Source organism: Trematomus bernacchii, unplaced genomic scaffold, assembly GCF_902827165.1.
Source record: "Trematomus bernacchii unplaced genomic scaffold, fTreBer1.1, whole genome shotgun sequence".
NCBI lineage: Eukaryota > Metazoa > Chordata > Actinopteri > Perciformes > Nototheniidae > Trematomus > Trematomus bernacchii.
The window spans coordinates 11,831,863-11,858,467 of NW_022987593.1; the positions used below are offsets into that span (position 1 = coordinate 11,831,863).

The following is a 26,605-nucleotide window of genomic DNA, read 5'->3' on the forward strand; positions in this document are numbered from 1 at the left end:
CGCCGTGAGAAGAAAAAGTTTTGTACTTGTAAAAAAAATGTTTGTAGTTGTAAAACAAAGTGTTGTAGTTGTAAAAAAAATGTGTGTACTTGTAAAAAAAAGTTGTGTACTTGTAAAACCTAAGCTGAATTTGTCTCTGAAACATGATTTATTAGAAAAATGTTATGTGTTTGTTTGATAGATACGTTTTTTCTTTGCAAAACGAAATTCATTAGTTTGTAGATGGTGTTTTGTGTTTGCAAACCACATTGTGTTTGTTAGTGAATCATAAGGCATTTGTAAAACCTGTTTAGTTTGTTTGTGGAGTTATGGCAGGAAATTAGCTCCATACTATTGTAGCTACCTATAACAAACATCCAAAACTTCAACCTAAAAACATATCAAGCGGACATCCTCTATCCCATTCTTTGGGAAGAAAACATATTTCAACGGCCAGGTTCTGCCAAGCGGCAAACTCTGGGGAAGAGCCGGGATGCCAATACGGAAGTGCCACAAACTGCAGTTCATATATTGGCCGATAGGCGATGACTGCAGAAAGGAGCAATTTCCATAGACCCCCATGTTAAAATGCCCAATTTCACAGCAGAAAAAAAAGGTTTCTAGCCCTGGATGCAATAAATATTATTATGTATATAGTTAGATTCCACCTTCATGATTATGAATCTGTGAGTGAATTGTTTTCTAACGCGACCCTTTTATTTATATTAGGTCTTAACGTTTTTGCATAAATTAGGGCGTGGTCACATTGAGTGACAGCTCTGTCAAGTGACTGCTGCTGTTAGCTTTTTGTCTCTCTGCTAGCTGCTCCGTCTCCGTGAAGCTACAGCGACTCTGCCTGGTCAGTTCATCCAGGGAACACAACTTGACCCCGGCCGTGTTTGTTTGTTCTTCATGCTTATATATGGGACTATTGTGACTCGCTCTGCGGTTAAAACAGACGGTGCATGAATGCCGTTTTGCGGTAAGTGAAATTCGAGTACTTTATTTATGTGTTTATGATTTCAATCAGCTACGTAATGAATGTTAAGGCTTGGGTTAGCGTGTAAGCGAGTGGTAGCTACATCGGTGCTAACGATGCTAATCTTAGCCTCCAAGTTAACTTAAAACCATAGACTGTATATATAAAGGTTCAAACGAAATAGACAAGTGTTAAGCGTTAAGTGAGATATTACTGTAGAACAAAAGGCTTCTGTTTGAGGTTGATAAAATAAGGTCATCCTTGTAACTTAGAGAGATATTTTATTATGTAGGTAGGAACTTTATGCATCGCTTAGGTTAATTTAAATTGGCTATGCTCAAGTATGTAGACAAGCTAACGTCGAAGTAGTGTATGTGAAATCAACCTCACAATAAGATGTGTGTATATTACAATTATTAATGTCATATTTCAAGATGATTACTTAGATATTACAATATGGTTGGTTGAGCTAGAGTTCATTATTGAGCTTACACGTTAACGTCACAGTCATCTGAAGAACGAACCCAAACCTTGTTGTTTTTATTAATTGCATTACCAAATTGGTATCAAATAAACAGTAAGCATTGGTAACACAACTTCCAAAGTTACAGTAAAATAAAAAGGACCCTGACTCGGGCAATACACAATCCAACATGTTCAACAGAAGAGAATAAGTTATATTGTTTGTACACATGGTTCTTTACATATATATCTGTTTGTTTAAAGTTTCCAGGTGATGCAGACAGGCTGGACCAGAGAGTGAGAGACAGAACTGGACTCCTCACAGCAGTGAACTTCAGCACAGGTACAAATACTCTTTTTTCATACTGTACAAAGAATCAAGAAAGATATTGGTTTAAATAAATGAAGTATTGACTTTAATACACTGATATACATTCCATTAAACAATACTAAATACTAGATCACCTACACATCAGTGAAGTTGAGGGTTTTTTCCATGCAAAGGGTTACATTTAGATGTTAACAAGCAATATGACTGTCAGCTTTCTAATTAAGGTATTGAAGGCAAAGATATTTAACGCATAGTGACAACTGCTATTTATCTCTCAATATTGTCTGTAAAAACGTGGTAAAAGTTATTCTTTCAGTGAGACAACAGAGCAAGCTTGTTTTAATAACAGTTAAATATTATTTTGATAATAAAATACATTTCAATGTTGATGAATTTCATACTGTTCATTCATAATCTGATTGTCTTTGTAGCTCACTGTTGAAATAAAAAAAAACATTACAATTACAAAATAATTATATCTACAGCCCCTAAACACAAACATACCTCTTTCATAAATAACACACTTGTTCTGCAATAATATGCTTTATGTTTCCTGTAATTTTTGTTAGGAAAGGACATGCCTGAAAGACACGACTCAGCATCTCCTCTTTCTCCGAGGGTCAAGAAAAACATCCAATAGGAAAATGAAAAGCTGATGTTATGAGATGTTAAGACCAGTACAGGACATTCACTAAGAAACTATTTTTATTGTGAAAACACAGTCAGCTGATCGAATGCACCTATTTCCACATCTACACTCCATCAGCTGATTCTTTCTATTTGCCTCACTTCATGAGCTTCACAACATGTACCTTGTACCGCAGAGTTTGCAACACAAATAAATGGGGCCAATCTTCAGTCGGATGTGAATGTGTAATCTAACATTTTCAGTAAGAATAATGGACAAAAGGAGTGCAAATACAAATTCAATTTATTGAAATGTGAACCAAAAGTTAATCAAACATGTTTTAAATAAAAAGCACATATGGACAGAAGGTGTAAACCTATTAAATGTATAAGTAAACACATTTAGTCAAATAAAGTGACAGACTAGGCCTGATCAGGTGGTATCAGCTATGCATGGGCTCCTCCATCAGGCCTGGTCCTCCTCACAGAGGAAAGACCCTCAGTCCTCTCCAAACCAACAGACAGGACGTCCATCACACGGAGGTTTCTCCCTGAAGTCTCTGCAGCTCTCTGGACACCACGCTGTCTCAATCCGTCCACACTGAATATGAGAGGGGAAAAATGAAAATAATAAATGCTTTAGACAATAAAAAATATAAAGTTGATTGTTGAGTTGCTCAGTTTTTTTAGATTGTCAATACTATTACTGTATAACTAATATCTCAGGTTAAGAGGCACCTTCAAATAAAGATTGGTCTTTAAATACATTTTGTCTTTTGAATTGTTTGTCTAAAGTCAAGGATCTAGAACTGGTACTTATACTGGACCAGCATGGACCAGCATGGACCAGCATGGACCACCAGCATGGACCATGCTGGTGGGTCCATGCTGGTCCATGCTGGTCCATGCTGGTCCATGCTGGTCCATGCTGGTCCATGCTGGTGGATCATGCTGGTCCATGCTGGTGGTCCATGCTGGTCCATGCTGGTGGTCCATGCTGGTCCATGCTGGTGGACCATGCTGGTGACCAAAACACAACATAAGCTGGTCCATGCTGGTCAACACCATGCTGGTCCATGCTGGTTTTTTCAGCAGGGCAGGTACTAATTTATTCTTGCAAGAAGGAGCAGAGTTAAATCACATACAAAGGATATGGTTTAACTCACACACATGTTGCTCAACGGAGCAGGAAAAAACATCAGGCTTATGTAGTCCAAAATACAGGAGATAACAACAAAGTCGTATCAGCCGCGGGTGTCGGAAAAGCGTCGGGTCACCTGCGATGGGTCATCTGTGACGTCTTCTGGACTTCCTTCACGCCTCATAGAAATTAGATATGTAGGAGACAACAAGTATGTGTCTGTCTCCTCATAAAGATCAACAACCAGAAATGCCCTGTCTCCTCCTATCATAAAGAGGCAGCGGCAAGGTCGTACACAGTTCAGAATCACACATGATATCAGTGCATTAAAACAAACCCAAAGAGGAGACAACAGTATTTTCTCCAACACACCGATATAGTTGAGATTAATTATTTGTGTTTCCTCGTGGTAGGGGCACGGCCAAGCTTTGCTTACACACAGATCCTAAATAGTGGCAGCATCATGTTTCACAATTGATTTTGCTCACAAATTGCAGATATATATCAACACATCCTACAGAGGTCACACACGCTCATACATGAGTAACAAGTATGTCTGTTTTGATGAGTAGGATGAGTGAAAACGCCAGAGGGGAAGTGATGTCATGAATCAAATCTGATGCAAACAGCTCCGGGTCTGAACTAAAAGAATACAGATTAGTTGTGTCCGTTTGCTCTCAGTGGGTGTTGGATTACACCAGTGTTTCTCAAACTGGGGGGCGAGACCAGGAGGAAAAAAAAAGATCATAATTTGAAAAATTATTGATTCGAAAATAATATGATACAGTACAGTACAAGTACGTCTGGGTCTCTGTGTTTCATTCAAGCTCGGCTCTGTGTGTGTGTGTCGAACGAGCCATTTTGTGTGCGTGCGCGAGCGAGAGAGAGAGAGCGCACCGGTACCGGAGATCGTTGTTGTTAGCTTCTGGTGCTAGCGAGTTAGTGGCCGGGTCTCAAACGTTTTGGTCACGATTAATGTAAACAATTATTTCTTTTTTTTTAATATAGTTATACAAAAATAAGAGAATAAATTAAAAACAGGTATCAAATACTATAGGACATTAAAAAAAAAAAAATTTTTAAAAGGGTGATTTGTAAAATATCCATAAATAAAAAGTAAATCTGTTTACAGTTCTGTCTCATATGGGTGTTGAGAGATGTATCCATAGATCTCTTCATGTTGCTGTCAAAGTGCACCAGATTGATGCTTTTAACTTCAATATTTAAAAAATAATCTTCACGGGGGAGCATGCCCCCGGACCCCCCTAGAGGAGGTTAGGTCCACTCCCCAAAAATAGCACTTTACCCCTGCTTACACCTATATGCCGTGAGCTGATTATCGAGCCTTCATTGTAACAGTCGCGGGTACATTGTGTATATGTGTGGGGAGTGTTGCAGTAGAACATTCCACTGTAGCGCCCGGTACCTAAATGGGAAACCCTAAATGTTTGAGCACCCTCTATGAAACGGCGCCGCCACTGAGCCTTCAACCCCGTTTTGAAGAAATGTGCAGTGCAAAACTCATTGCAGCCACCTGTGATAAGACACACTTTTTTGCCTAATATCAGCATTTTCTTTCTTTTCATTTTTTGGCACAGATTGCAAAGTGGCAAAGTATTATAACTTATTGTTCTAGCAAAGGTATTGCACAATTGTATTATGTATTTTTTTTTTGACCACACAGACTTATGGAGCATTGTTTTATTATCACTGTTCTAGCAAAGGAATGCTCACGTTCATATTGATGTATTTTAATAAATGTTAACTTGGCCCATTACGTGACTATTTGTGTTGGGGGGGGGGGGCCCAACTTTTTTTTTTCTCCAAAGGGGGGGCCTGACAGAAAAAGTTTGAGAACCACTGGATTACACCATGATTGTGTTCACTATTTGGGTCATTTCACAGTTTATCAGTAGTTTCTGTACTGTTATGCTATGCACTAAATATAAAGGAGATATTCATTACATATGTCAGAGGTGGTCAGTTTACTCAAGGATGGAAAGGAAGCTTCTAAGGGAACACTGTCTGAATCACTACACTTCCACTACAGGTGGTTTTGTTATCCGAGACATACAGACTCCTACCTTTCCCAAAACGCTGATCAAATCAGACTCTCTTCCTATTCTTATTGTGTCGCCCTGCTGCTCTTTTCCAAAGACTCACACCCTGTTTCATTAAATATGCCCAAGATTGCTCCTGTGATATTCTGCCTTCCTCTGTCTCTAAACCTGAGAGACACAGGATATAAGAACAGTAATGAAATCAGAATTGAAATACTTTCCGCAGATGTTACTGTATAATCACCGGTGAAGAATAACTGGCGAAATTGTGGAGGAACTTGAACACACCCTGTGATTCATGGGAGGGCTCTCAGGAAGCTGAGCGATAAAGATCGCCTTGAAGCGGAGGAATGTTTGCTTCTGCAATTGTGAATTATATGCACAAAACGTCCTTTACTTTGACGCACCAAAGTACCAAACGTTCTCTTGTATTCCTTGTATCTAGACCCCCTAAAGGCCTGCAGATATGTTGTGCACAGATCAATATTTCTCTACGTGTTGTCACATGGTGGAAGGTTTAGTTAAGGTCCTAAAGGTACTAATGAACCCAGAGCTGAATGTGAGGAAGGGTGGTGCAAATACTTCCTGTTTACTCTCCAAGCCTGTCAGTTGTGTGCATGCATAAATACATTTCCTTTGATAATAACTTTGTTTGAATGCATAGTGATATAAACAATTCTAAATCAACTTTGTTTGACACTTTACAGAGAGGTTTAATTCTCATTTTCAGGTTCATATTTGTATTTAGTGTCTGTCTCTCCTGTGACATGTCTCCATGCTTTAATGTTCAAAAAGCTCTTTATTTTTCTCATACTGCCTGTGCTGCAGCACCTCTTGTCACCCTCTGTCTGAAACCAGAGCCCAGTCTGCTCTGATTGGTGAGCTGGCCAGCTCTGTTGTGATTGGTCAACCTCTTAGAGATGTCCCGCCCCTTAGCCTATCACGTACAATGTGTTGGAGCGCTAGCCAGTATCGTGAGTGTTACATAGTGATGTCGTTATGTTACAGAAGTAAACAAAGGTGTCCAATGGAGGTGTTTCAGGCGGGGGGGGGGCAGTGTGTGGGAGAGAAACTCCCTCTGGAGGGAATACATGGATTTTAGCCTTTGCAGACCATTTACATGCACACAAACCTATATAACTCACTAAAGGAAAGGGAAAACCAAAAAAGGAAAATAGAGCCTCTTTAAATAATCAAACAAAATTAAAAAACCCTATTTTATTTGTTTTATTGTTTTCTGCCGGCTATAAGCTATAATACAGGTGAATGGAGCATTTATGTTGACATGTGTTCAGTTTCTGTCCTTTCTTGGATTTTCCTAGAGTTAACTGCCCTGAAGTAATTCAACCTCTTATGAGATTCATGTTATCTCTTTCCTATCAGAATCAGAATTCCTCTATAGTGTTACAGCAGAAGTGGCATCGTGGGTAAATGCTTCAGTGTCAGGACAGGCAATAAAGAAAAGATAATAGAGGTACAAGATTAAATGTTTTGTTTTTGTATTGAATCTGGAGACATGTAATGTTGAAATGCTTCACTTTCACTTTCAAAATACAGTAGGAAAAAATAAACGTAGACAGGATGTGTGATGTGAAAACAGGCTGCGCTGCCAGCATTGTTCGAGTCACTTCAATAGAAAACCAAAAGACGGAGTGGACTCATTTCACCTCCCGACTGCCTTTGGGGTTCATGTTCGACGTCTGATGGTTTTTCTCTTACTTCAAAATAACTAGGAAAAATGTTTTTCCATTTGATTCTTTTGGTTATTTCTGTGATGACGTTCCTGGCCAGCTCCCATGAGCCCACCTGTGGTAAGTTAAGAGATTTCTATCTGTAGTTTTCTTTGGGGGATTCACACTTCTCCCTGTATTTTTTATGTTGAACTATAATTATATTTTGCCTTTATAAAATCACACTGTTTTTTTGTGTTGTTTTTTCAAGTATTTAGTTCTTGTGTAGTGATGGATAAAACCCCCTTATTATATTTGATCAAGCAAAAGTGACGTCTTCTAATTGTTTTAGTATTTTCTTTATTGGTATTATATGTTATATCATTTATGGTACATATTTATAGTTGTAATGCTCAGGTGGGATGCATTTAATTGCATTTGAATGTAAGCTTTTTATACACTAGAAATTGAACATGCAAATATCTTGGATTCATCAAAACACAAACTACTCCATGTAGTACAAATACATGTCGTACATATAAGGATGTATGACAGGGTTGAGTGCTTTAGAAGTGTAATCCGATAGCTAATTTCACATTGAGATGTTTAAACCGATATTATGAAATGTGTGTTACAGATCAAAACTGTGCAGATAAACCTCAGTTCACTCCATCCAGACTGGTGGTGCAGTTTGGGAAGCCGACCTCCGCCCTCTGCTCCGTGTGTCAGCCTGGATGCAATGTCACTACATTTGGTATCGAAAGTCCTGTTGGATCCTTGGCAAAAAATGGAACTGAGATTACATGGAGGGTCAAGAAAATGACTGAGTGGATCAATTCTCTATCATGCTATTATACCAATGGCACTACTGATGAGCAGTGTTGCAGCGACCTGCCTATAACTGTCTACAGTGAGTCACAACAACTGTTTATTTTCATCAATTATAATCTAACACAGTGGTGGGAAATACACTTAGTACAGTCACTGCAGTGCTGCAGTTAAGTACACTTTTTTTTTGTGACCAACTTGTTATTGTTTTGTTTTTGTTGCCCTCACAGAGGGACTTATATACACAGATACAAATTTAAAATATAGACAATAATACAAAAAGAAAAAGAAAAGACAAAGAAAAAATATAGGGAATCCCTTTCCCATGCCACCCCGTCCCTCCCCCTTCCCACCCATCTTGCCATTTCACAGAAAATCCTACCTGATGTTTGTTAGCAATCGTCTGAGTTCATCTATCTAGTTGTATGTTAAGTGTAGTTAAGTACACTTTTGAGGTACTTTTACTTGGCTTCAGTTTGTACATTTATGCTACTTTGGATGCTTGTATTGTACTTTTTACTCCTCCAAATCTTACTTTACAAGTTTATATTATTAATACAAAATATATGTTTTAAATGTATTGAAATATACAAAAAACAGAAACATATATTATATCTAATGAATAATGATGAACCATTATGAATTAGGATTCATGGCAGTACACTTATTTAAAAATACATTTCTTTTAGCTGATGCTTTTATGTAAAACGACTATAATAATAAGTGATGAAAACGTATTAAAATGAGCTCCATCTTTACCATCTGCCCTACTTTTTGTACTTCTACTCCCCAACATAGAGGTAAATTGTGTACTTATACATTTATTTAACACCTTTTAGTTACTTTACAGATTTGGATGAATTATGTGAAATATAATCACACTTAAATCAGACTTTAGTTCCACCTGGAGTAAATCCACAAGCTACCCTGCAGTATACAAAGTCATTCAAACTAGCTGCACCTTTACCAGCTTTGATAACACTTTACTGATCAATCATTATAAAACATATCATATATATTATTCTGAAATGGACCAATCTGCAGAATGAGTACTTTTACTTTTGGTACTTAAAGTATATTTTGATGCTAATACTTTTGCACTTTTACTCAAGTATCATTTTGAAAGCAGGACTTTTACTGTAACAGAGTATTCCTACACTCTGGTACTTTTACTTTTACTGAAGTACAAGATCTGAGTACTTCTTCCTGCTCTGCATATAGTGTAGGTGTTTTAATTATTTTTCATGGAGATACTGAATGTGTCCGTTTGTCTCCACAGAGCCTCCAGAGAATGTTTCCTTCAGCGTTCACCCTGATGTGCCGATGTCTGAGGGTCAGCAGTACACTCTGCAGTGTGAAGTACGGGATGTTGCTCCTGTGAAAAACCTCAGAGTGACTTTCTACAGAGGACAGACGGCACTGGGTGAACTAAAGAGCAGTAAGATTAAAAAAGACGAGCCGAAACCAGTGAGTGAGGTCTTCACTTTGAACATCACCTCCACTAAAGAAGATGATGGAGTCCAGTTCTGGTGTGAAGCAAAGCTGGAGCTGGGAGCTGAAGTGCCACAGCCTCCTCCAGTGGTGGAGTCAGAGAAACTCACTGCTGCTGTCCACTGTGAGTCCGACTAAATTATTATTATTACTTATTTATTTATGCATTATAATAATCTTCTTTTTCATGTCCACATTATCATTACATTTATTTGCATTGTTTATGCTGTCATTTTAATATGTTTTGGAGGTTTCATTGGCAAGTTTTAGATTTATTGCTGCACGTTTCTAAGGACAGAGGGTGTCGGTAAAGCACACTGATGCAAATGCGTAATTTAGGATAGTCGGATATATAAAAAGTGATTAATCGATCTACATTTCAAGCCTTGAAAGGCAAGTGAGATAGCAAATATATTTGGTTGATCCATTATATAAGCCCAATTGCAAAACAGGAAAGTAAGTATTTGCCATTTTACTTTTGCATGTCTGTTGTTGTAATACTCGTTTCGGCCACAAGGGGCTGAGTGCAGTTCTACCTCGTGTTCTGAATGCATCCGTGAGTCCTGCAGGGGAGCTTACATTTCTCAAAGCCCTCCATAAAATCTAAAAACAAAGGAACGTATATGCAGTGTTAGCAAGTTAAGTCACTTTACTGTCATGTTTGTTTGGCTGGAGATTTATTTTAATCATTCACAATTCCTATTTAGAAAATTAGGTAGTGGTGAGTGACCCTCTGGTGGGGGAAATGTATATTACAAAAACCTACAACGAACCAATTCCATCTCCCAAAACGTTACACATGTAGATGAACAAAAATAGTAATTTAGGAAAATTATTGTTGGGAAAATACTGAATGTACTCTTCCAATATCAGAGTAGCACATGATAACAAAGGCCCAATGTAGCTGTGTACGTAACAGGATGTATGATATAGAAGAGCATCAGGACACACTTTTTAGGCATATGATAGCTATGTGATTAACATGATGATTCAGCCTCTATGGAGATAGACATATGACTGTCATGTTTATTGTTTACGCAGGCCTTAGCTAATCTGAACTAAACATTGTATACTGCTTTGAACCGGTATTCCTCCATCTTGTGACTGTGTAACTCCCTCTCTTGTATATCAGCATGTGAAGGACACTGTTCAGGAGCTAGTTGTACCAAATGCTCTGTATGTGATGACTACTTCCATTCTTGCAAGGATAATAAATACATTTATCCTGATATTGAAGCTCAAGCCGGTGACGAGTGATATTTTTTCTAACAATTATCTATGCAAAAAAAATCCCCCAAATCACTGCCTTAGATGATAATTTGGTTACTAACTAATTCATTTATAATTGTGCTTGTTTGTCAATTTAATTGTGCTTTTTGAGTTAATTACAGATGTTGAATGTATCTGTCTCTTCCTCCTCAATCCACTCACAGATAAGCCTCAGCTAGAGGCATCCGTACCTCCGGATCCGATCATCATCACAGAAGGAAACCCTCTGACGCTGAACTGCTCGTCTGTGGGAAACCCCTCACCATCGTATACATGGAGAACGTCGGGAATCACTTCCCCCTCCAGTGGCATCGTCTTCATCATCAAATCTATAACTCATGCAGATGAAGGGTCGTACACCTGTTCTGTCAGCAATGAAAAAGGATCAATCACTGTTGAGTTTAACGTGACGGTCCAAGGTAAGTTAAAGGGTCCCTATCATGCTTTTTGGGGTTCTCCCTTTCCTTTCTCATGTGATAAGTGTATGTGATAACAAAATGAGTGTGGCCATGTATATCAAGGCAAGGAATGGGGAATATTGTTGTATAGATACATTATTAACTGTCTGAAAGTAAAACATAACTTAAAGTGGACCTATCATGCTATATTTTAATAATATAGTGTAGGACCATACCTACATAAGGCATATTTATACTTTTTTTTTTTCAAAATACCAAACAGATCATGCATTTTAGCCATGCCTCATTTCGCTCAATTTGAAAAATGTTAGCTCTGTTTTTGCAAGGGCTGATTCAGTGAGAACAGCACCATCTACAGGCCTGGCATATGTACTACAGCGTCTCCAGCGCTTTCGAACGACAATGGCCGTGGCTGTCTCCTCCTGATTGGTGGAGTTGGCCCAATAGCCGTAGCGCCACTGTCCTGACGTCAGGACAGTGTTCAAATCTGGATCAGTTTTTATCAGATCCGTTGCAGCCCCTTTTTTAGAGATTTGGGTATGGAGGAGAATAGAGAGGGTTGTGTTTTCTGACACTTGGTGAGTTCCCTGGAACACCGGGGACACATATTCATGTATAAAAGACGTACAAAAGTGCATTTTGCAGGATAGGTCCCCTTTAAGGAAGGGTCTCCTACTGGAAATATAATGACATATAGGTAATATACTGTCATGATGATAGTCCATCATGATTGAAAAGTTCATTTACAATGAAGTACAAAAGTGCATTTTGCATGATAGGTCCCCTTTAATATATTGGAGCCATTTGAACCCAAGTAACAAATATTTTACCAAAACTGGAAAGAGGGTTGGGGCCACGTGACATTTTCTCAATAGCCTTTAAATCTGAAATTAATTTTAAAATGTTCTGACTTTATTCTCAAATATATTTTCAGCATGTGGCCCTTATCATCTTCCATTTGCAGGTGATACAATACACCCAATCAAAGATTACATGAGAGGAAATGTCATTGATGTCGGTCCTTTTGTCTATTGTCCGTAGATTTGGCGTTACCTTCAACCACACTGCCGACAACAACATCAACCCCGTCCACCACAATGATAACAACAACATCAACCCCATCCACCACAATGATAACAACCACATCAACCCCGTCCACCACAATGATAACAACCACATCAACCCCATCCACCACAATGATAACAACCACATCAACCCCGTCCACCACAATGATAACAACCACATCAACCCCACCCACCACAATGATTACAACCACATCAACCCCGACTACCACAAAGACAACAACAACAACAACAACAACAACAACAACAACAACTCCAAACAGAGGTACCAGCAGCAAACGGCTCCACAGCTTCATGATGTGTTTCCTGCTTTTATTCTCTGCGCTAGTGTGAGTTCATCTCACACCAGATATCTGGGAAATTAAATGTATTTCATCCATGTATATGTAGTTCACCTTTGATATCAATAAACCCAGTTTTCTAAGTACATTGAGAATCCAGCCCGTTATTTTAGACCTTTTTTCCAATGTCAGGCAGATATTTCACCACTAGAGGGCATTACATTACCCTGTATGTATTGAGACCATGAGGTTTGTTTACACATGGCACTTTAGGCCACCGATTACTTCATTTTTTACTTAAATTGTTCATCTTTTACATAATATTTACACTGCACTTTATTTCTTTCAGCTGAGGGGTCCTTGGACTGAAAACATTTTTAATTAACGATATAAATGACATTAAAACACACACAGATATGGCAGAACACAGACACGAGTGGCAGTAAATGCAGAGTAAATTATGTTATATATTTAAAAAGAAAACACAGAACAGCTTGAATTACAGTTGCTCACATGTCGTGTCCTTGTTGGACTTGTTTCTTCATAATTCAATACTTTTGCCAACCTGTAAGCATTTTCCTTTTATCCTTTCTGCTTGTGTGCGGTTGAATTAATCTCTATTAGAGACCTCCTCCCTTCTTTCCCGGTATTTACCAGTTAGGACATGTAAGGTAAAGTAAGATGAGCTGGGTTTGTTTATAAAGCATTTTCAGACATAGAAGCAACTCAAAGTGCTTTGCATTCTGACTCGCATGCAACAAATGAAACGGAAATTCAGACCATTCATAAAAGGGAGATACTATTAATACAATGATAATAATAATAATTAATAATAGTACTTTGAAATACAATGAATTTATAAGATTCAGAAGTATGATCATATACCATCTTTAAACAACCTCAGAAAAGCAGCAGTTGTAGAGCCGATGAAAGGGAGTCAGAGGCGGTGTGTTCAGTATGGAACTCCACACTTTATTTTCCATTTGTTAAGAGACAAGGTAGGTACATCTGCTCGTTGCTACTGTCAAGCTAATATGAATACCACAACACGGTACCCTCACTAACAGGTCCGTGTTGCAACACACAATATACACAACGGTGAATTATGTCCCATAATGTGTCACCACACAGTAAACATTCAATGTTAAGCCTTGATACAATTTGAGGAAGAAAGCAGTGTTGGAAGAAGCATTCAGATCCTTATCTTAAAGGTGGGGTAGGTAATTCACTTCAGAAACACTTTTTGTTATATTCCATGGAATGCTCTTAACATCCCGATAGCAATGAATATATTAAATGCTTTGACAATAAATACATAAGAAAATGTCATCTGTGGAAGCCATAGCGCTGTAAAAAGCACGACCAATCATCTGAGCCGGCCCGGCTAAAATAACTGGATGGCCTACCTGCCTGTCAGCCTTCCATCTGTGCACAAACTTATCTCGTGCCCTCATCGGTCATGTGCGCGTTCGTGTGTGTTGGAGGAGGGGCTCTGTAAGGAAGTGGCACATTTTTTCCGGTTGTGTATTTTCAAATTCTAGCGCACTCGAGCTGGTTTCTCCATTCTTACCTACCCTACCTTTAAGTAAAAGTACTATTAATACCCTGTAAGAATACTCCAGTACAAGTTGAAGTACTGAATTTAAAATCTCACTTAAGTAAAAGTATAAACGTAATGTCACCAATATGTACAAAAAGTACTTAAAGTAAAGGTATAGTTTGAGAAGTAAACTATTCCCTGTGTTTTTATATTAAATAAAAAAGCCTTTGCATGCTGTAACCTTTAATAATTATATGTGGAACTTGTAATAAATACATAAATAAATAACTATTAATATCTAAATAAAATATTTTTCAATATCCCAAGGTAATATGGCCAAAGAAAATCATAGAAATATGAACTTTTTGAGAAGTTGGACAGCAAAGTGGAGGTAAAATAAGTAAACAAGTTTTACAGTCCTGAAAACAACAGTGAGAATGAATTTGTTTACATGTGCTCAGGTAAATTTAAAGGGCTCACAGTGCAAAATAAGATAATGTAATCAACCTGAGTATGTCATTTTAATTTGTCATCTATTGTTACTAAGCCATGTGAATGAGAACATTGACATATTAGCTTAAAATGACAGGAAAGGACAAGGAAAAAAGTCTTCATTAGGCTGTGAGTCGGTAATAAAAACATCTGTATGTAAGCTTTTCTAATGCAACACGTTGTGACTCAGCATGACTTCAGTGATTGACGTATTCATCTGAAGATGGCTTCTTGTTGAGATCAGACCGAAGTTTAGTAACACTTCCTTCTACATCCCCTCTCTAAGACTTTTCTTTGACGGTCAACTTCCTCTTGGTAGACCTCAGCTGATGTACTTCTGTGTTTCACTTCTGTTATTCAATTTGCAGAACTGGAAAACTTATTTTAAATGGAATAAAGATGGCACTAGGTGGTTTACAGAGTGTGGACATTCATTTTTCAGAGTAACTTGTATTCCAAAGTCAATCATAAACACTTTTAGTTTGCACACATTGAAAGTAAATTACATCAAACTTGTAACTTTCATTTCAATAAAGGTACAATACAAGGCTACTCCAGCAATACAAGATAATAAAACCTCTGCATTAAGTATATATAGCAGTGACCTCATCCTGATGTAATGTACATGACTCTGGGGAGATAATGGCCTTTAATATAAACAGCCGGTCCTGGTTCGGGCTGTCTCTGTTTATCAAACGTCTCCAAATATCATGCCTCACCGCCTCCTGCTGAAACTACAGTTGTGCCAAAAATGAATAAACATTTATTTTTAAATTGATCATTTTAGTGTCCGTGATGTACCACGTTAGCCTTTTGAACATCCGAGTGATCATGAATTACAGAGCTATAGTTAAATATGGGAAACGTACATTATGATTGTTAATGCACTGAAGATACGCACGGAGAAACTGATGTCATGTTATGCAAAGATACTGTCATATATCTCAAGGTCTGAACGTTTCCACACATTTACATGTCTCACCTCGTCTGCACATCAGTGCAGTAGCTCAAACAAAAGTCGTTACTGCTAACCTGAACACGCCCCAACTTCATTCAATAAAACATGCAGAGACAAGCTGAATATTAATTAGTAATACATGTGACATTGAGGTTGACTATTTATTTTGTGTAGCAACTTCCTGTTAAACAATAGAGGTACTTTATTCAGATCAGAGTTTATTTACAGTATGAAGTGAAATGTCACTTATTTTTCTGTTACCGTAGGCGCACTTTTGTACATTATCAAACTATATTTCAACGTTTTAACCCTTTGTTTTCTAGATCTTTAAACAAAAATCCTGACATATCATAGGCTTTTTTCACAACCTGCCAATATTAATGTTTATAATTGACGTATAAAGCATTAATAAACGATTTAATAATGATGTATAAAGCGTTTATTGTAGCCATCTGTAACTGGCTATGTTGGCTTTTATCAGCTTTATTCATAATCAACTTTTGTATTTTACGTTATCCGTAGTAATCTATATCTTGCACACATTTTCATAACTCTTTATTCACCTCCTATTTCGAAATTCCTGCTTACGCATAATGCTTAATTGTCAAGATGGTTTTGACATACAAGGAGTCTTCTTTGGTGTATAATGCCGCATACGTGAACAAACTGAGAGAAACTAAAACGTGGAAAAACGCAACAATTCTATTAAATGCTGCTTAAAAATATTGAAAAAAAAGGAAAAAAATTCAAAGAATGTTTAAAAAGAGACCAGAAACATAATGCAAAAAACTAAATACAATAAAAACATAACAATTACTGTAAAAAAAAACACATAATAATATATGTGCAATTTTACAATATACCTGAATTAAAGTGTAGGAGCTGTTGCAGTACAGTTTTTATACTTATATATTTATTTATCTGCACTTTGTTTGTATCTATAAGCTTAAAAAATGCCCAAATGTCCCTTAAATGTAATAAACTCTATTGATAAAACCTGTATTGTAGGGGCTTCTGGTATGTTTTTGGTGCACTGACATGCTCTGCTTCTCGTTTCTTCACACCAGGGGCCATTAAAATATTTGACTCCCTGATATGGAGTCCTCTGTCTGGGCGTAGGGGGGAGGGGCAGGGGAGACAAATAACCAATGTTCTGATTTAAAAATAAAATGAGGATGCAGTTAAAAAATCTGGAGTATGAAGGGAGGAAGCAGAGATATGGTGTGGGGGAGAGGAAGAAAAGGTTAGTCATAGTTCTGCTGTCTGTGAACTTGAGAGATATTTGACTTTTCCTCAGTAAAGGGAGGAAGGGGTCACAGGAAGGAGATAAGGGAATCTGCTTCCTGACCACTACACATTCCTCCACCCGAATAATAAGAAAAACCTCAGGGCCGAGTACTCTCAGCTCCATTGCTTGAGTTACTTTTGACTTTTGACTTGAGTATTTCCATCGTCTGCTACTTAATACCAGAGGTGAAAAGTACATTTACTTAAGTACTGTACTTAAGTTCAATTTTGGCATACTTGTACTTTACTTGAGTATTGACATGTTGTGCTACTTTGTACTTCTACTCCACTACATTTATTTGATACCTTTAGTTACTTTACAGATTTTGATTATTGATGTGAAATATAATCAAGTGTTAAATCAGACTTTAGTTCCACCTGGAGTAAATTCACAAGCTACCCTGCAGTATACAAAGTCATTCAAACTAGCTGCACCTTTACCAGCTTTGATAACACTTTAATGATCAATCATTATAAAATATATCATATATATTATTCTGAAATGGACCAATCTGCACAATGACTACTTTTACTTTTGGTACTTTAAGTATATTGTGATGCTAATACCTTTTGTACTTTTACTTGTATCATTTTGAATGAATGTACAATTTAAATCCAGTATAATAATATGTGATTATGTGGACTGTAGACAGACATTGAATATGGTATAGTATTGTCATATTTAATTATATTCTAATGCACTCAGTTTCCAATATAATTATATTTTGTGTAAATATTGCCTTTATTTTTCATTTGTTACAATAGTATTTTTTTTAAATAGCTTTCATAATTGCACCATTTAAAAAATGTTTAAAAAGTTTGCCACAGTACGTATTCTTCTTCCTGTCTCTCTGCATTAGGCTGCATTTCTACAATGTTAGCATCTCCTTTCAACACTGTTTGTCTTTATGTTGTGTATTTTTATGAAGTAGGCTATCTTTGGTTCAGTCAGTGAGTCATGACTTCGTGGGTAAATCCGGGGAAGTTGGCACCGGGTCACTCCTCGGTCACTGACAGCCACCGGAATTTCCCAAAAATGCTTGGACAGCCCTCCCTCTTTGCCTAGTTTCCTAGTTTCATTTTCTCATATCGTTGTCTGTCTTACAATAACGCGGCTGGAAACCCCAGCAGTCCTCCGAGCCTTATAAAGCTCTGCCTCTCTGAATGAGAAACTAAAAGCGGTCTAGGCTAACATTATATAATTCGTTACAGCTTTTACTTTCAATTTCACTCGCACTCTCTCCTTTTGGACTTCACCCTTTTTTATTACCGGACACCTCATCTAGTGGAAATAATGTTTTCCTGTTACATATTTGTGGTGGTTTCTTTGATTAACTTTCTGCCAGACTTCCACGTTTCCAGTTGTGGTAAGTTGTTCAAAAGTGTGCTTTTATAAATATGTTATAGTCGGTTAATCTCACTTAACACCTGGCTTGTGCGGTCATTTATTCTTTTATGATTCCTATGATGTTGTACTGTTTTGTCAAGCACTTTGTGACTATGTCTGTGAAAAGCGCTTTATAAATACATTTGACTTACTTACTTACTTCCAATGTGATACCTTGTATTATAAGAGGGCGTTTCACACAGACATCCTGTCAAATACAGAATAGTGGTTTGTTTGAAAAGCGATTTTTATTGTCATACAGCACTTGTATTGTATCTGCTTTAGGGACAATTGTTTGCCAAACTGTGTTACTACTGTATATCCCAGTGAAGTAGTAAGAAGTAGTGTAGCCTTGTCGATGTTTCCATCCTCTATTGCTTAGTGTAGGCTATAGTTCATATGGAAATAAGTTGTATCTCGTTGTTAACAATCTGAATATCATACTTAACATTGTGTGTAACCAGACTTGGTGCTCTGGTGGTGGGCACTGTATATAATTAAGATCATGCCACAAGAAAAACAAACAACTGCACTGATTAGGAGAAAATCCACATACCTTAGTAGTAAATAAGTTACCATGATTGAGTTAGTTAGTGATTGTATTCCTGTAATGCAAATGTAGGTTATACTATTGCTAAATGTTGTATCTGATGTAGGGAAAATGATTTGCCAAGATGTGTTTCCATTGTTCTCTATTTAACCCAAAGCTTACTCGAGCTGGTTTCTCCAAAATTACAAACCCTACCTTTAATTTCGGATTTCTTGAATGAGAAAGTTTGATTGCATTGCTCATTTTAAATCAGGCTGCTGAGAACATAAGAAACAACTACAACATGTAAAATGAAAAAGCCTGAATGTGTTTTTGTACGGTTATGTTTAGTCACGCTGATTAAACTCTATATTGTGTTATTTGCTGTGTGTTACAGATCAAAACTGTGCAGATAAACCTCGGTTCACTCCATCCAGACTGGTGGTGCAGTTTGGGAAGCCGACCTCCGCCCTCTGCTCCGTGTGTCAGCCTGGATGCAATGTCAGCTTATTTGATATTGAAAGTCCTATTGGAGCCTTGACAAAAAATGGAACTGAGGTTACATGGACGGTCAACGAAATGACTGAGTGGATCAATTCTCTATCGTGCTATTATACCAATGACACTACTGGTGTGCAGTGTTGCAGCGACCTGAATATAACTGTCTACAGTGAGTCACAACAACTGTTTATATTCATTATTAATGATCCAACAAAGTGGTGGGAAGTATTTCCTTAAGTAATGTACACTTTTGAGGTACTTCTACTTTGCTTAAGTATTTCAATATTATCCTACTTTATACTTTTAATCCACTATGATTCGCTAGCCGATATGATACTTTTTACTCCTCCACTGTTATTTGTTACTAGTTACTTTGCAGGTTTGTATTATTGATATGAATATAAATGAACTTTTCAATCATGATGGACTATCATCATGACAGTATATTACCTATATGTCATTATATTTCCAGTAGGAGACCCTTCCTTAAAGGGGACCTATCATGCAAAATGCACTTTTGTACGTCTTTTATACATGAATATGTGTCCCCGGTGTTCCAGGGAACTCACCAAGTGTCAGAAAACACAACCCTCTCTATTTTCCTCCATACCCAAATCTCTAAAAAAGGGGCTGCAACGGATCTGATAAAAACTGATCCAGATTTGAACACTGTCCTGACGTCAGGACGGTGGCACTACGGCTATTGGGCCAACTCCACCAATCAGGAGGAGACAGCCACGGCCATTGCCGTTCGAAAGCGCTGGAGACGCTGTAGTACATATGCCAGGCCTGTAGGTGGTGCTGTTCTCACAGAATCAGCCCTTGCAAAAACAGAGCTAAAAAAGTGCAAATTGAGCGAAATGAGGCATGGCTAAAATGCATGATCTGTTTGGTATTTTGAAAAAATAAATAAAAATATGCCTTATATAGGCATGGTCCTACACTATATTATTCAAATATAGCATGATAGGTCCACTTTAACTTCCGACTGACTATAAGTGATAAAAAGTCATTACATTTAGCTACGCCTTTACCAGCTGCACAATTTAAATGATGACGGTGTCACTCATTATAATCAAATGACATGATATATTCATCTCAAAATGGCCTTCTGCATAATAAGTGCTTTTTGATTCTTGTACTTTTGTACTTTTACAAAAAGAATTCAATGCTTTACTCAGGAGAGAATAAGTCTAAACTGTGGCATTCATATTTGTACTTATAAGTAAAACAATTTGTCCGGCTCTAATCTAACATCTAACAAAGTGTAGGGGCTTTAATAATTTTTCATGGAGATACTGAATGTGTCCATTTGTTTCCACAGAGCCTCCAGCTAATGTTTCCTTCAGCGTTCACCCTGATGTGCCGATGTCTGAGGGTCAGCAGTATACTCTGCAGTGTGAAGTACGGGATGTTGCTCCTGTGGAAAACCTCAGAGTGACTTTCTACAGAGGACAGACGGCACTGGTTGAACTAAAGACGGAAAAAGACGAGCCGAAACCAGTGAGTGAGGTCTTCACTTGGAACATCACCTCCACTAAAGAAGATGATGGAGTCCAGTTCTGGTGTGAAGCAAAGCTGGAGCTGGGAGCTGAAGGACCACAGACTCCTCCAGTGGTGGAGTCAGAGAAACTCACTGCTGCTGTCCTCTGTGAGTCCGACAAGATCATTTAAACACCTTAAAGAGGCCCTATTCTGCTTTTAGGGGTGTTCCTTTCCTGTAGAGTGATATATAGCTTTGTCTATTCGTCTCCTTGAAACGCCTCGATTAGACTCCTTTGTTTACTTCTGTAAACTAAAAACATCGCTATGTAACTGTATCGTCACCGGCTTGAGCTTCTATAATCAGGATAAATGTATTTATTATCCTCTCAAGAATGGAAGTAGTCATCACATACAGAGCATTTAGTTCCTGAACAGTGTCCTTCACATGCTGATATACAAGAGAGGGAGTTACACAGTCACAAGATGGAGGAATAGAAAGCAGTATTCAATGTTTAGTTCAGATTAGCTCCACGTCAGAAATGATCATGCTTGTCATATGTCTATCTCCATAGAGGCTGAATCATCATGTTAACCACATAGCTATCATATGCCTAAAACAGAACTGATAATCATACATCCTGTTACGTACAGCTACGTAGGGCCTTTGTTATCATGTGCTAATTAATCACAACAGAGCCGGCCAGCTAACCAATCAGAGCAGACTGGGCTCTGGTTTCAGACAGAGGGTGAAAAGAGGTGCTGCAACACAGGCAGTATGAGACAAATAAAGAGCTTTTTGAACATTAAAGCATGGAGACATGTCCCAGTAGAGACACTACATACTAATATGAACCTTAAAATGAGCAGAATAGGGCCCCTTTAACATCATTCTTTATAAGGTTGGCCTCTTCTGCAGTGATGGAAGTGTTCATGATCTTTAACTTAGAGCAGCTCATATCAATAGCGGCTCTAGGAAGTAAAAAAAAAAGCGAGAGGGGCAAACCACAGGAACTTAAACAAAACGGCTCCCCTCCTTCCGTTCACTTGACAATTTATTATAAACAAGCGCAAAAATATAGTACCAACAGTTGAAGTGAGATGGCGATTGTGACTGCGGTGAAATTGCGATAGAAAATGTGGGTAAAAGTTGCAGCAGAATAGAGACCTTGCATATGACTGCTCCGACAAATACAATTATAACTGAAATGGATCACATGCAAAAGAAGAATGATGAGATTTAACCACTTGTTTTTAAGACACATCGAAGCTTCATACATTGGGGTATTTGCAGACATGTTGAGGCACAGAAGGTTAAAATCTCTTTCATTAACTCTTGTGTTGTTTATGCTTAAATCTTAGGTTTTAAAGTAACAAGTAACTAGCTGTAAGATACATTAAGGGAAGTTACAAAGAAAATCTGTTTTACATTACATTACTTTACATTTAGCTATAGCATTTTGGGACTATTCACCAAGGTATAATGAAACAGGGTCTTCAGTGTGCGATGGAAGATATGGAGACTCTCATCTGTCCTGTTATAAGTGGGAAGCTCGTTCCACCATTTTGGAGCCAGGATAGCAAAGAGGCGTGTCTTTGTTGAGGTTTACCTGGTTCCACTTCACAGAGAGGGAGCAGCTAGCTGATTGGCAGATGCAGAGCGAAGTGCACGTGCTGGAGTGTATGCTTTGACAATGTCTTGGATGTAGGATGGACCAGATCCCTTGAAATAGATAGATACCGTAGATCAGGGGTCTCCAAACTACGGCCCGGGGGCCAAATGCGGCCTGCGGGCCATTTTGAATTGGCCCTCAGCAAATTCAGAAAGTATAATGAAATATGGCCCACAAATTAAACTTGTGCTTTTCTTATATTGTACTTCTTAAATATATATATAACAATATATTACACAGTAGTATTAATGTGTTAATGAGCCCACTTTTAAAATGAATTCAGTCAATTAATGTTGAAAACATTTTCTAACAAAGCTTAGTTGATAAGAGAAGCCCAATAACTTATTTATATAACAATCTTGAAATAGACCCTTCATATTTCCCCTTATTATAATCAATCTGAGGCTTCTGTTTTAAGGAATGAGCTGCCAACAAGATAAATGAAACCCTATAGAGAGCTGTGATGTAGGCTGTTTTTTTCTTAAAGCATATGAATGTATCAAGCCTAATTGACCTACATTTTGCTAACTTATAACTTAACTTACGAGGCAATATACCTCACCTCTATAAGTGGCCCAGCCCTTCGTATATTGTTCTGTATGTGGCCCTCGGTGAAAGTTTGGACACCCCTGCCGTAGATAGATATATACAGGGGTGCACATAACTGGTACGCAGGTACGCATGCGCGGCAACAATCTGAAATGCGTACCGTCACTTGTGTCACAAAGCGCATTTGCGTACCGACGTACTTGTGAAGCTTTTCCAGAAGGCGGTTAGATCACCGGCCGACAGAGTCTCCGTGTGCACAGACAGGGCTGCTGTTAACGTCGGTCTGTACAGCAGCCCTGCGCTAAAACAGCTGATCACAACGCTCACACGCTCCGCGGTCATGATGCTCTGTACTCCACTACCACACCCCCCCGTTGACAATCGCCAGAAGTTGGAGTACCAAACACTGACTCCAGGTACTCATCTGAGTGCCTCACTGAGAAAGTTGTGTGCACCCCTGGATATATACTTATATATTACAGCATGGTAGGCCAGTACAGTTGTCTTGAAGCGTATTCTGGCAGCCAGTGGAGGGAGCGAAGAAGCGGCGTGGTGTTGGAGAACGTTTTCCTTTGAATTGTAGTGGAGATGAGGTATGAAGTGGCATGAAAGGAAGTCAGATGTTCACTTCAGTACAATACTTTAGTAAACGTACTTGGGTCATTTTCAGCCTTATTACTGGCATCTAAACAAAAACATAGTGGTTTAAGGGAACCAGAAATGCTAACTTATTTTTAGGTTTAAGGACTCATTCCTGCACTACTCGCTAATGTGTGTATATTCTCATATACGTGCCCATTTTACTGTAATGACGTGTTGTATTTCTTCCTCCTCAATCCACTCACAGATAAGCCTCAGCGAGAGGCATCCGTACCTCCGGATCCGATCATCCTCACAAAAGGAAACCCTCTGACGCTGAACTGCTCGTCTGTGGGAAACCCCCCACCATCGTATGCATGGACGTTCCCGTCAAGAACCACTTCCCCCTCCAGTGGCAGCGTCTTCTTCATCAACTCTATAACTCATGAAGATGAAGGGTCGTACACCTGTTACGTCAGCAATGAAAAAGGATCAATCACTGTTGAGTTTGACGTGAAGGTCAAAGGTGAGTTCAAACGTCTTTTTTAATTTAGTACAGGCAAAATATGCACAGGACATGACAGTGAGAGGAAATGACAAAACCATATTTATATTTAATGTAAAATGCTATTTCTTGCACACTTAATGTAAATTGCCCTTCATAGAACATAATAATATTAATAATAAGGATAATATTACTTTTATAAAAAATTAATAAGAATCATTATCATAATATAATATAATAATACTATTAATAATGTGGATAGTCCTTTATTGTAAATAAAAAAATTAACAAAAACAAAAATAATAATTAAAATAATAAAAAATTAATAAAATAATAATACTAAAAATAACAAAGAATAATAATACTAAAAATATATATAATAATAAAAACAAATATAATAATAATTATATTATGACTAGCACGTTTATTTATTAAGGACATTCCCCAGTCAGCTGACATGTTTGTTCAAGTTGAGTTTTAAAGGGGACCTATCATGCAAAATGCACTTTTGTACGTCTTTTATACATGAATATGTGTCCCCGGTGTTCCAGGGAACTCACCAAGTGTCAGAAAACACAACCCTCTCTCTTTTCCTCCATACCCAAATCTCTAAAAAAGGGGCTGCAATGGATCTGATACAGACTGATCCAGATTTGAATTATTTTCTACGTCACAGAAGTGGTGCGCTTAGTGGTCAATTCTCCACCTATCAGGGGAATGTGGGGTTGGGCCACGGCCGGCCATTGCCGCTCAAAAGCGCTGGAGATGCTGTAGTACATATGCCAGGCCTGTAAGTGGCGCTGTAGTCTGCCACAAAAGCAGCGAAGAAGACTTCCCGTGCATGGTTGCCATGGTTGCCCTTCTGTTTATTCTCCGCTGTGGCTCTTTTTCTCCCTCCCCGAGGCAAGCGTTTGCTCCTGTAATTCAATGCAATCCCTCCCCGTCGAGGCAAGCACTGTAATTCTCTCCGGTTAGTCCACCAGCAGATGACAAACACCCACCTCTCCGCCTCTTCCAAGGAACGAGGGGACCGTGCGGCAGAGTTTCAGTTAGATTTTTTTTCGCCAGTCAACATGTCCGTTCAAGTTTAAATCTTCCGGACAAAATTAGAAAAGTGCCGGTCAAAGGTCTTCTTTGTTATTTATTGAGCTTTAAAACAAATGAATAATGACTCTCTATATAATCATATATAAGAATAAAACACGGAGGACGGAGATCTCTTTTTCTCCCCCTCTTCTGACAGCCCAGCAGCTGATCTCAAAGCACGCTCCTGCAGGGGGGCGTGGTCAGCTGCAGCTCACAGAATCAGCCCCCTGCAAAAACAGGGCTGGAAAGAGCAAATAGAGCGAAATGAGGCATGGCTAAAATGCATGATCTGTTTGGTATTTTGAAAAAAAAACTATATTTATATACTTTATATAGGTATGGCCCTACAATATATTGTTCAAATATAGCATGATATGTCCCCTTTAAGTAAAGTCTTCAGGGTTTTAACTGTTACTGAATATTAATAATGTGGATAGTCAGTCTGTCATTTTGCATTTTGGAGCAGCCCAAAAGCTGACAAAAGGCTGAAAAGATAAGTACACATTCCCCTCAGTCAGCTGGCTTTAACGTGGTTGTTCAAGTTCAGTTTTAAGTAAAGTCTTCAGGGTTATAATTGTCGCTGTAAAGTAACCACAAAGTCGCTCTCAGTGTTACTTTCTCACAGCAGTGGAGAGTGTATTCTAACACACGTGACATGAGAAAGGAAGTTCATTGTTACTATTTTGGTATTTGGCCTGACCTTTTATATTCTATGTTCCTTTTTTTCTCTACCCTTCTCTCCACAGCCGACAACCTCGCTCTCATCATAGGTCTGGTGGTAGCAGCTGTTCTTCTGGCTGTCATTGTGGGGGTGGCTGTATTCATCAGTTACCATAAATACTATAAAGAGGGAGCGTACAACCTGTGGGATCGTATTCGTTTACACACAACACACAGTTCTATTCCCACTGCTGAGTAAGTCTGCTGGAGACCATGGTTGCAGTCGAATAGTCAAAAAATCAGCTCCTATCGTCTTTTCCTATCCATTATTCCTTGACCTCTGTGTGAAACGTCACGGGGTTAAGGGATAGTGGATAGAATAATTAAAAAGGACTTAGGAAAAGAGACTGTGGTACTTTAGAGAATCCGACTGCACTTTCACGATCCGACGTATTTATGATGCGCCAGCGGACGCCATGAATGCTGCTGTGGGGAAACTATGGTTTTCTATACAGCGGACTACATGGATGTAGATTAAGAACAGCGGACTACTGTATTTTATGAACGTGGACAACAGTGAAACATATATTCTTCATGAACAAGGTTGGAATTGTAATAAAAAAGTGAAGTGAAACTTATGCTTGTCACCCTCACCCTCCGGTCCACACGTGTTAATCCACATGAATCCCAATAGGCCTACGTATGATTGTATGAAAAGATTTTAAAACAAATACAAATGTATTTATTATAAACGTTAG

General features: G+C 38.3%; 1 protein-coding gene across 2 annotated transcripts; it reads left to right on the forward strand.

Moving 5' to 3' along the window:
* Positions 1–7,167: 7,167 nt before the first annotated feature.
* On the forward strand, positions 7,168–26,140 carry LOC117481702 (uncharacterized protein PB18E9.04c-like). Of its 2 annotated transcripts, XM_034129534.1 has the most exons (9): positions 7,168–7,390; positions 7,887–8,159; positions 9,357–9,692; positions 11,002–11,256; positions 12,298–12,603; positions 19,210–19,482; positions 20,638–20,964; positions 23,865–24,122; positions 25,934–26,140. In XM_034129534.1, the coding sequence occupies exons 1-9, from the start codon at positions 7,318–7,320 to the stop codon at positions 26,104–26,106; spliced, it is 2,274 nt and encodes a 757-aa protein (XP_033985425.1). In that variant the 5' UTR covers positions 7,168–7,317; the 3' UTR covers positions 26,107–26,140. The 2 variants fall into 2 exon arrangements, with proteins under 2 accessions (XP_033985425.1, XP_033985426.1); XM_034129535.1 differs by lacking the exon at positions 19,210–19,482.
* Positions 26,141–26,605: the final 465 nt, after the last annotated feature.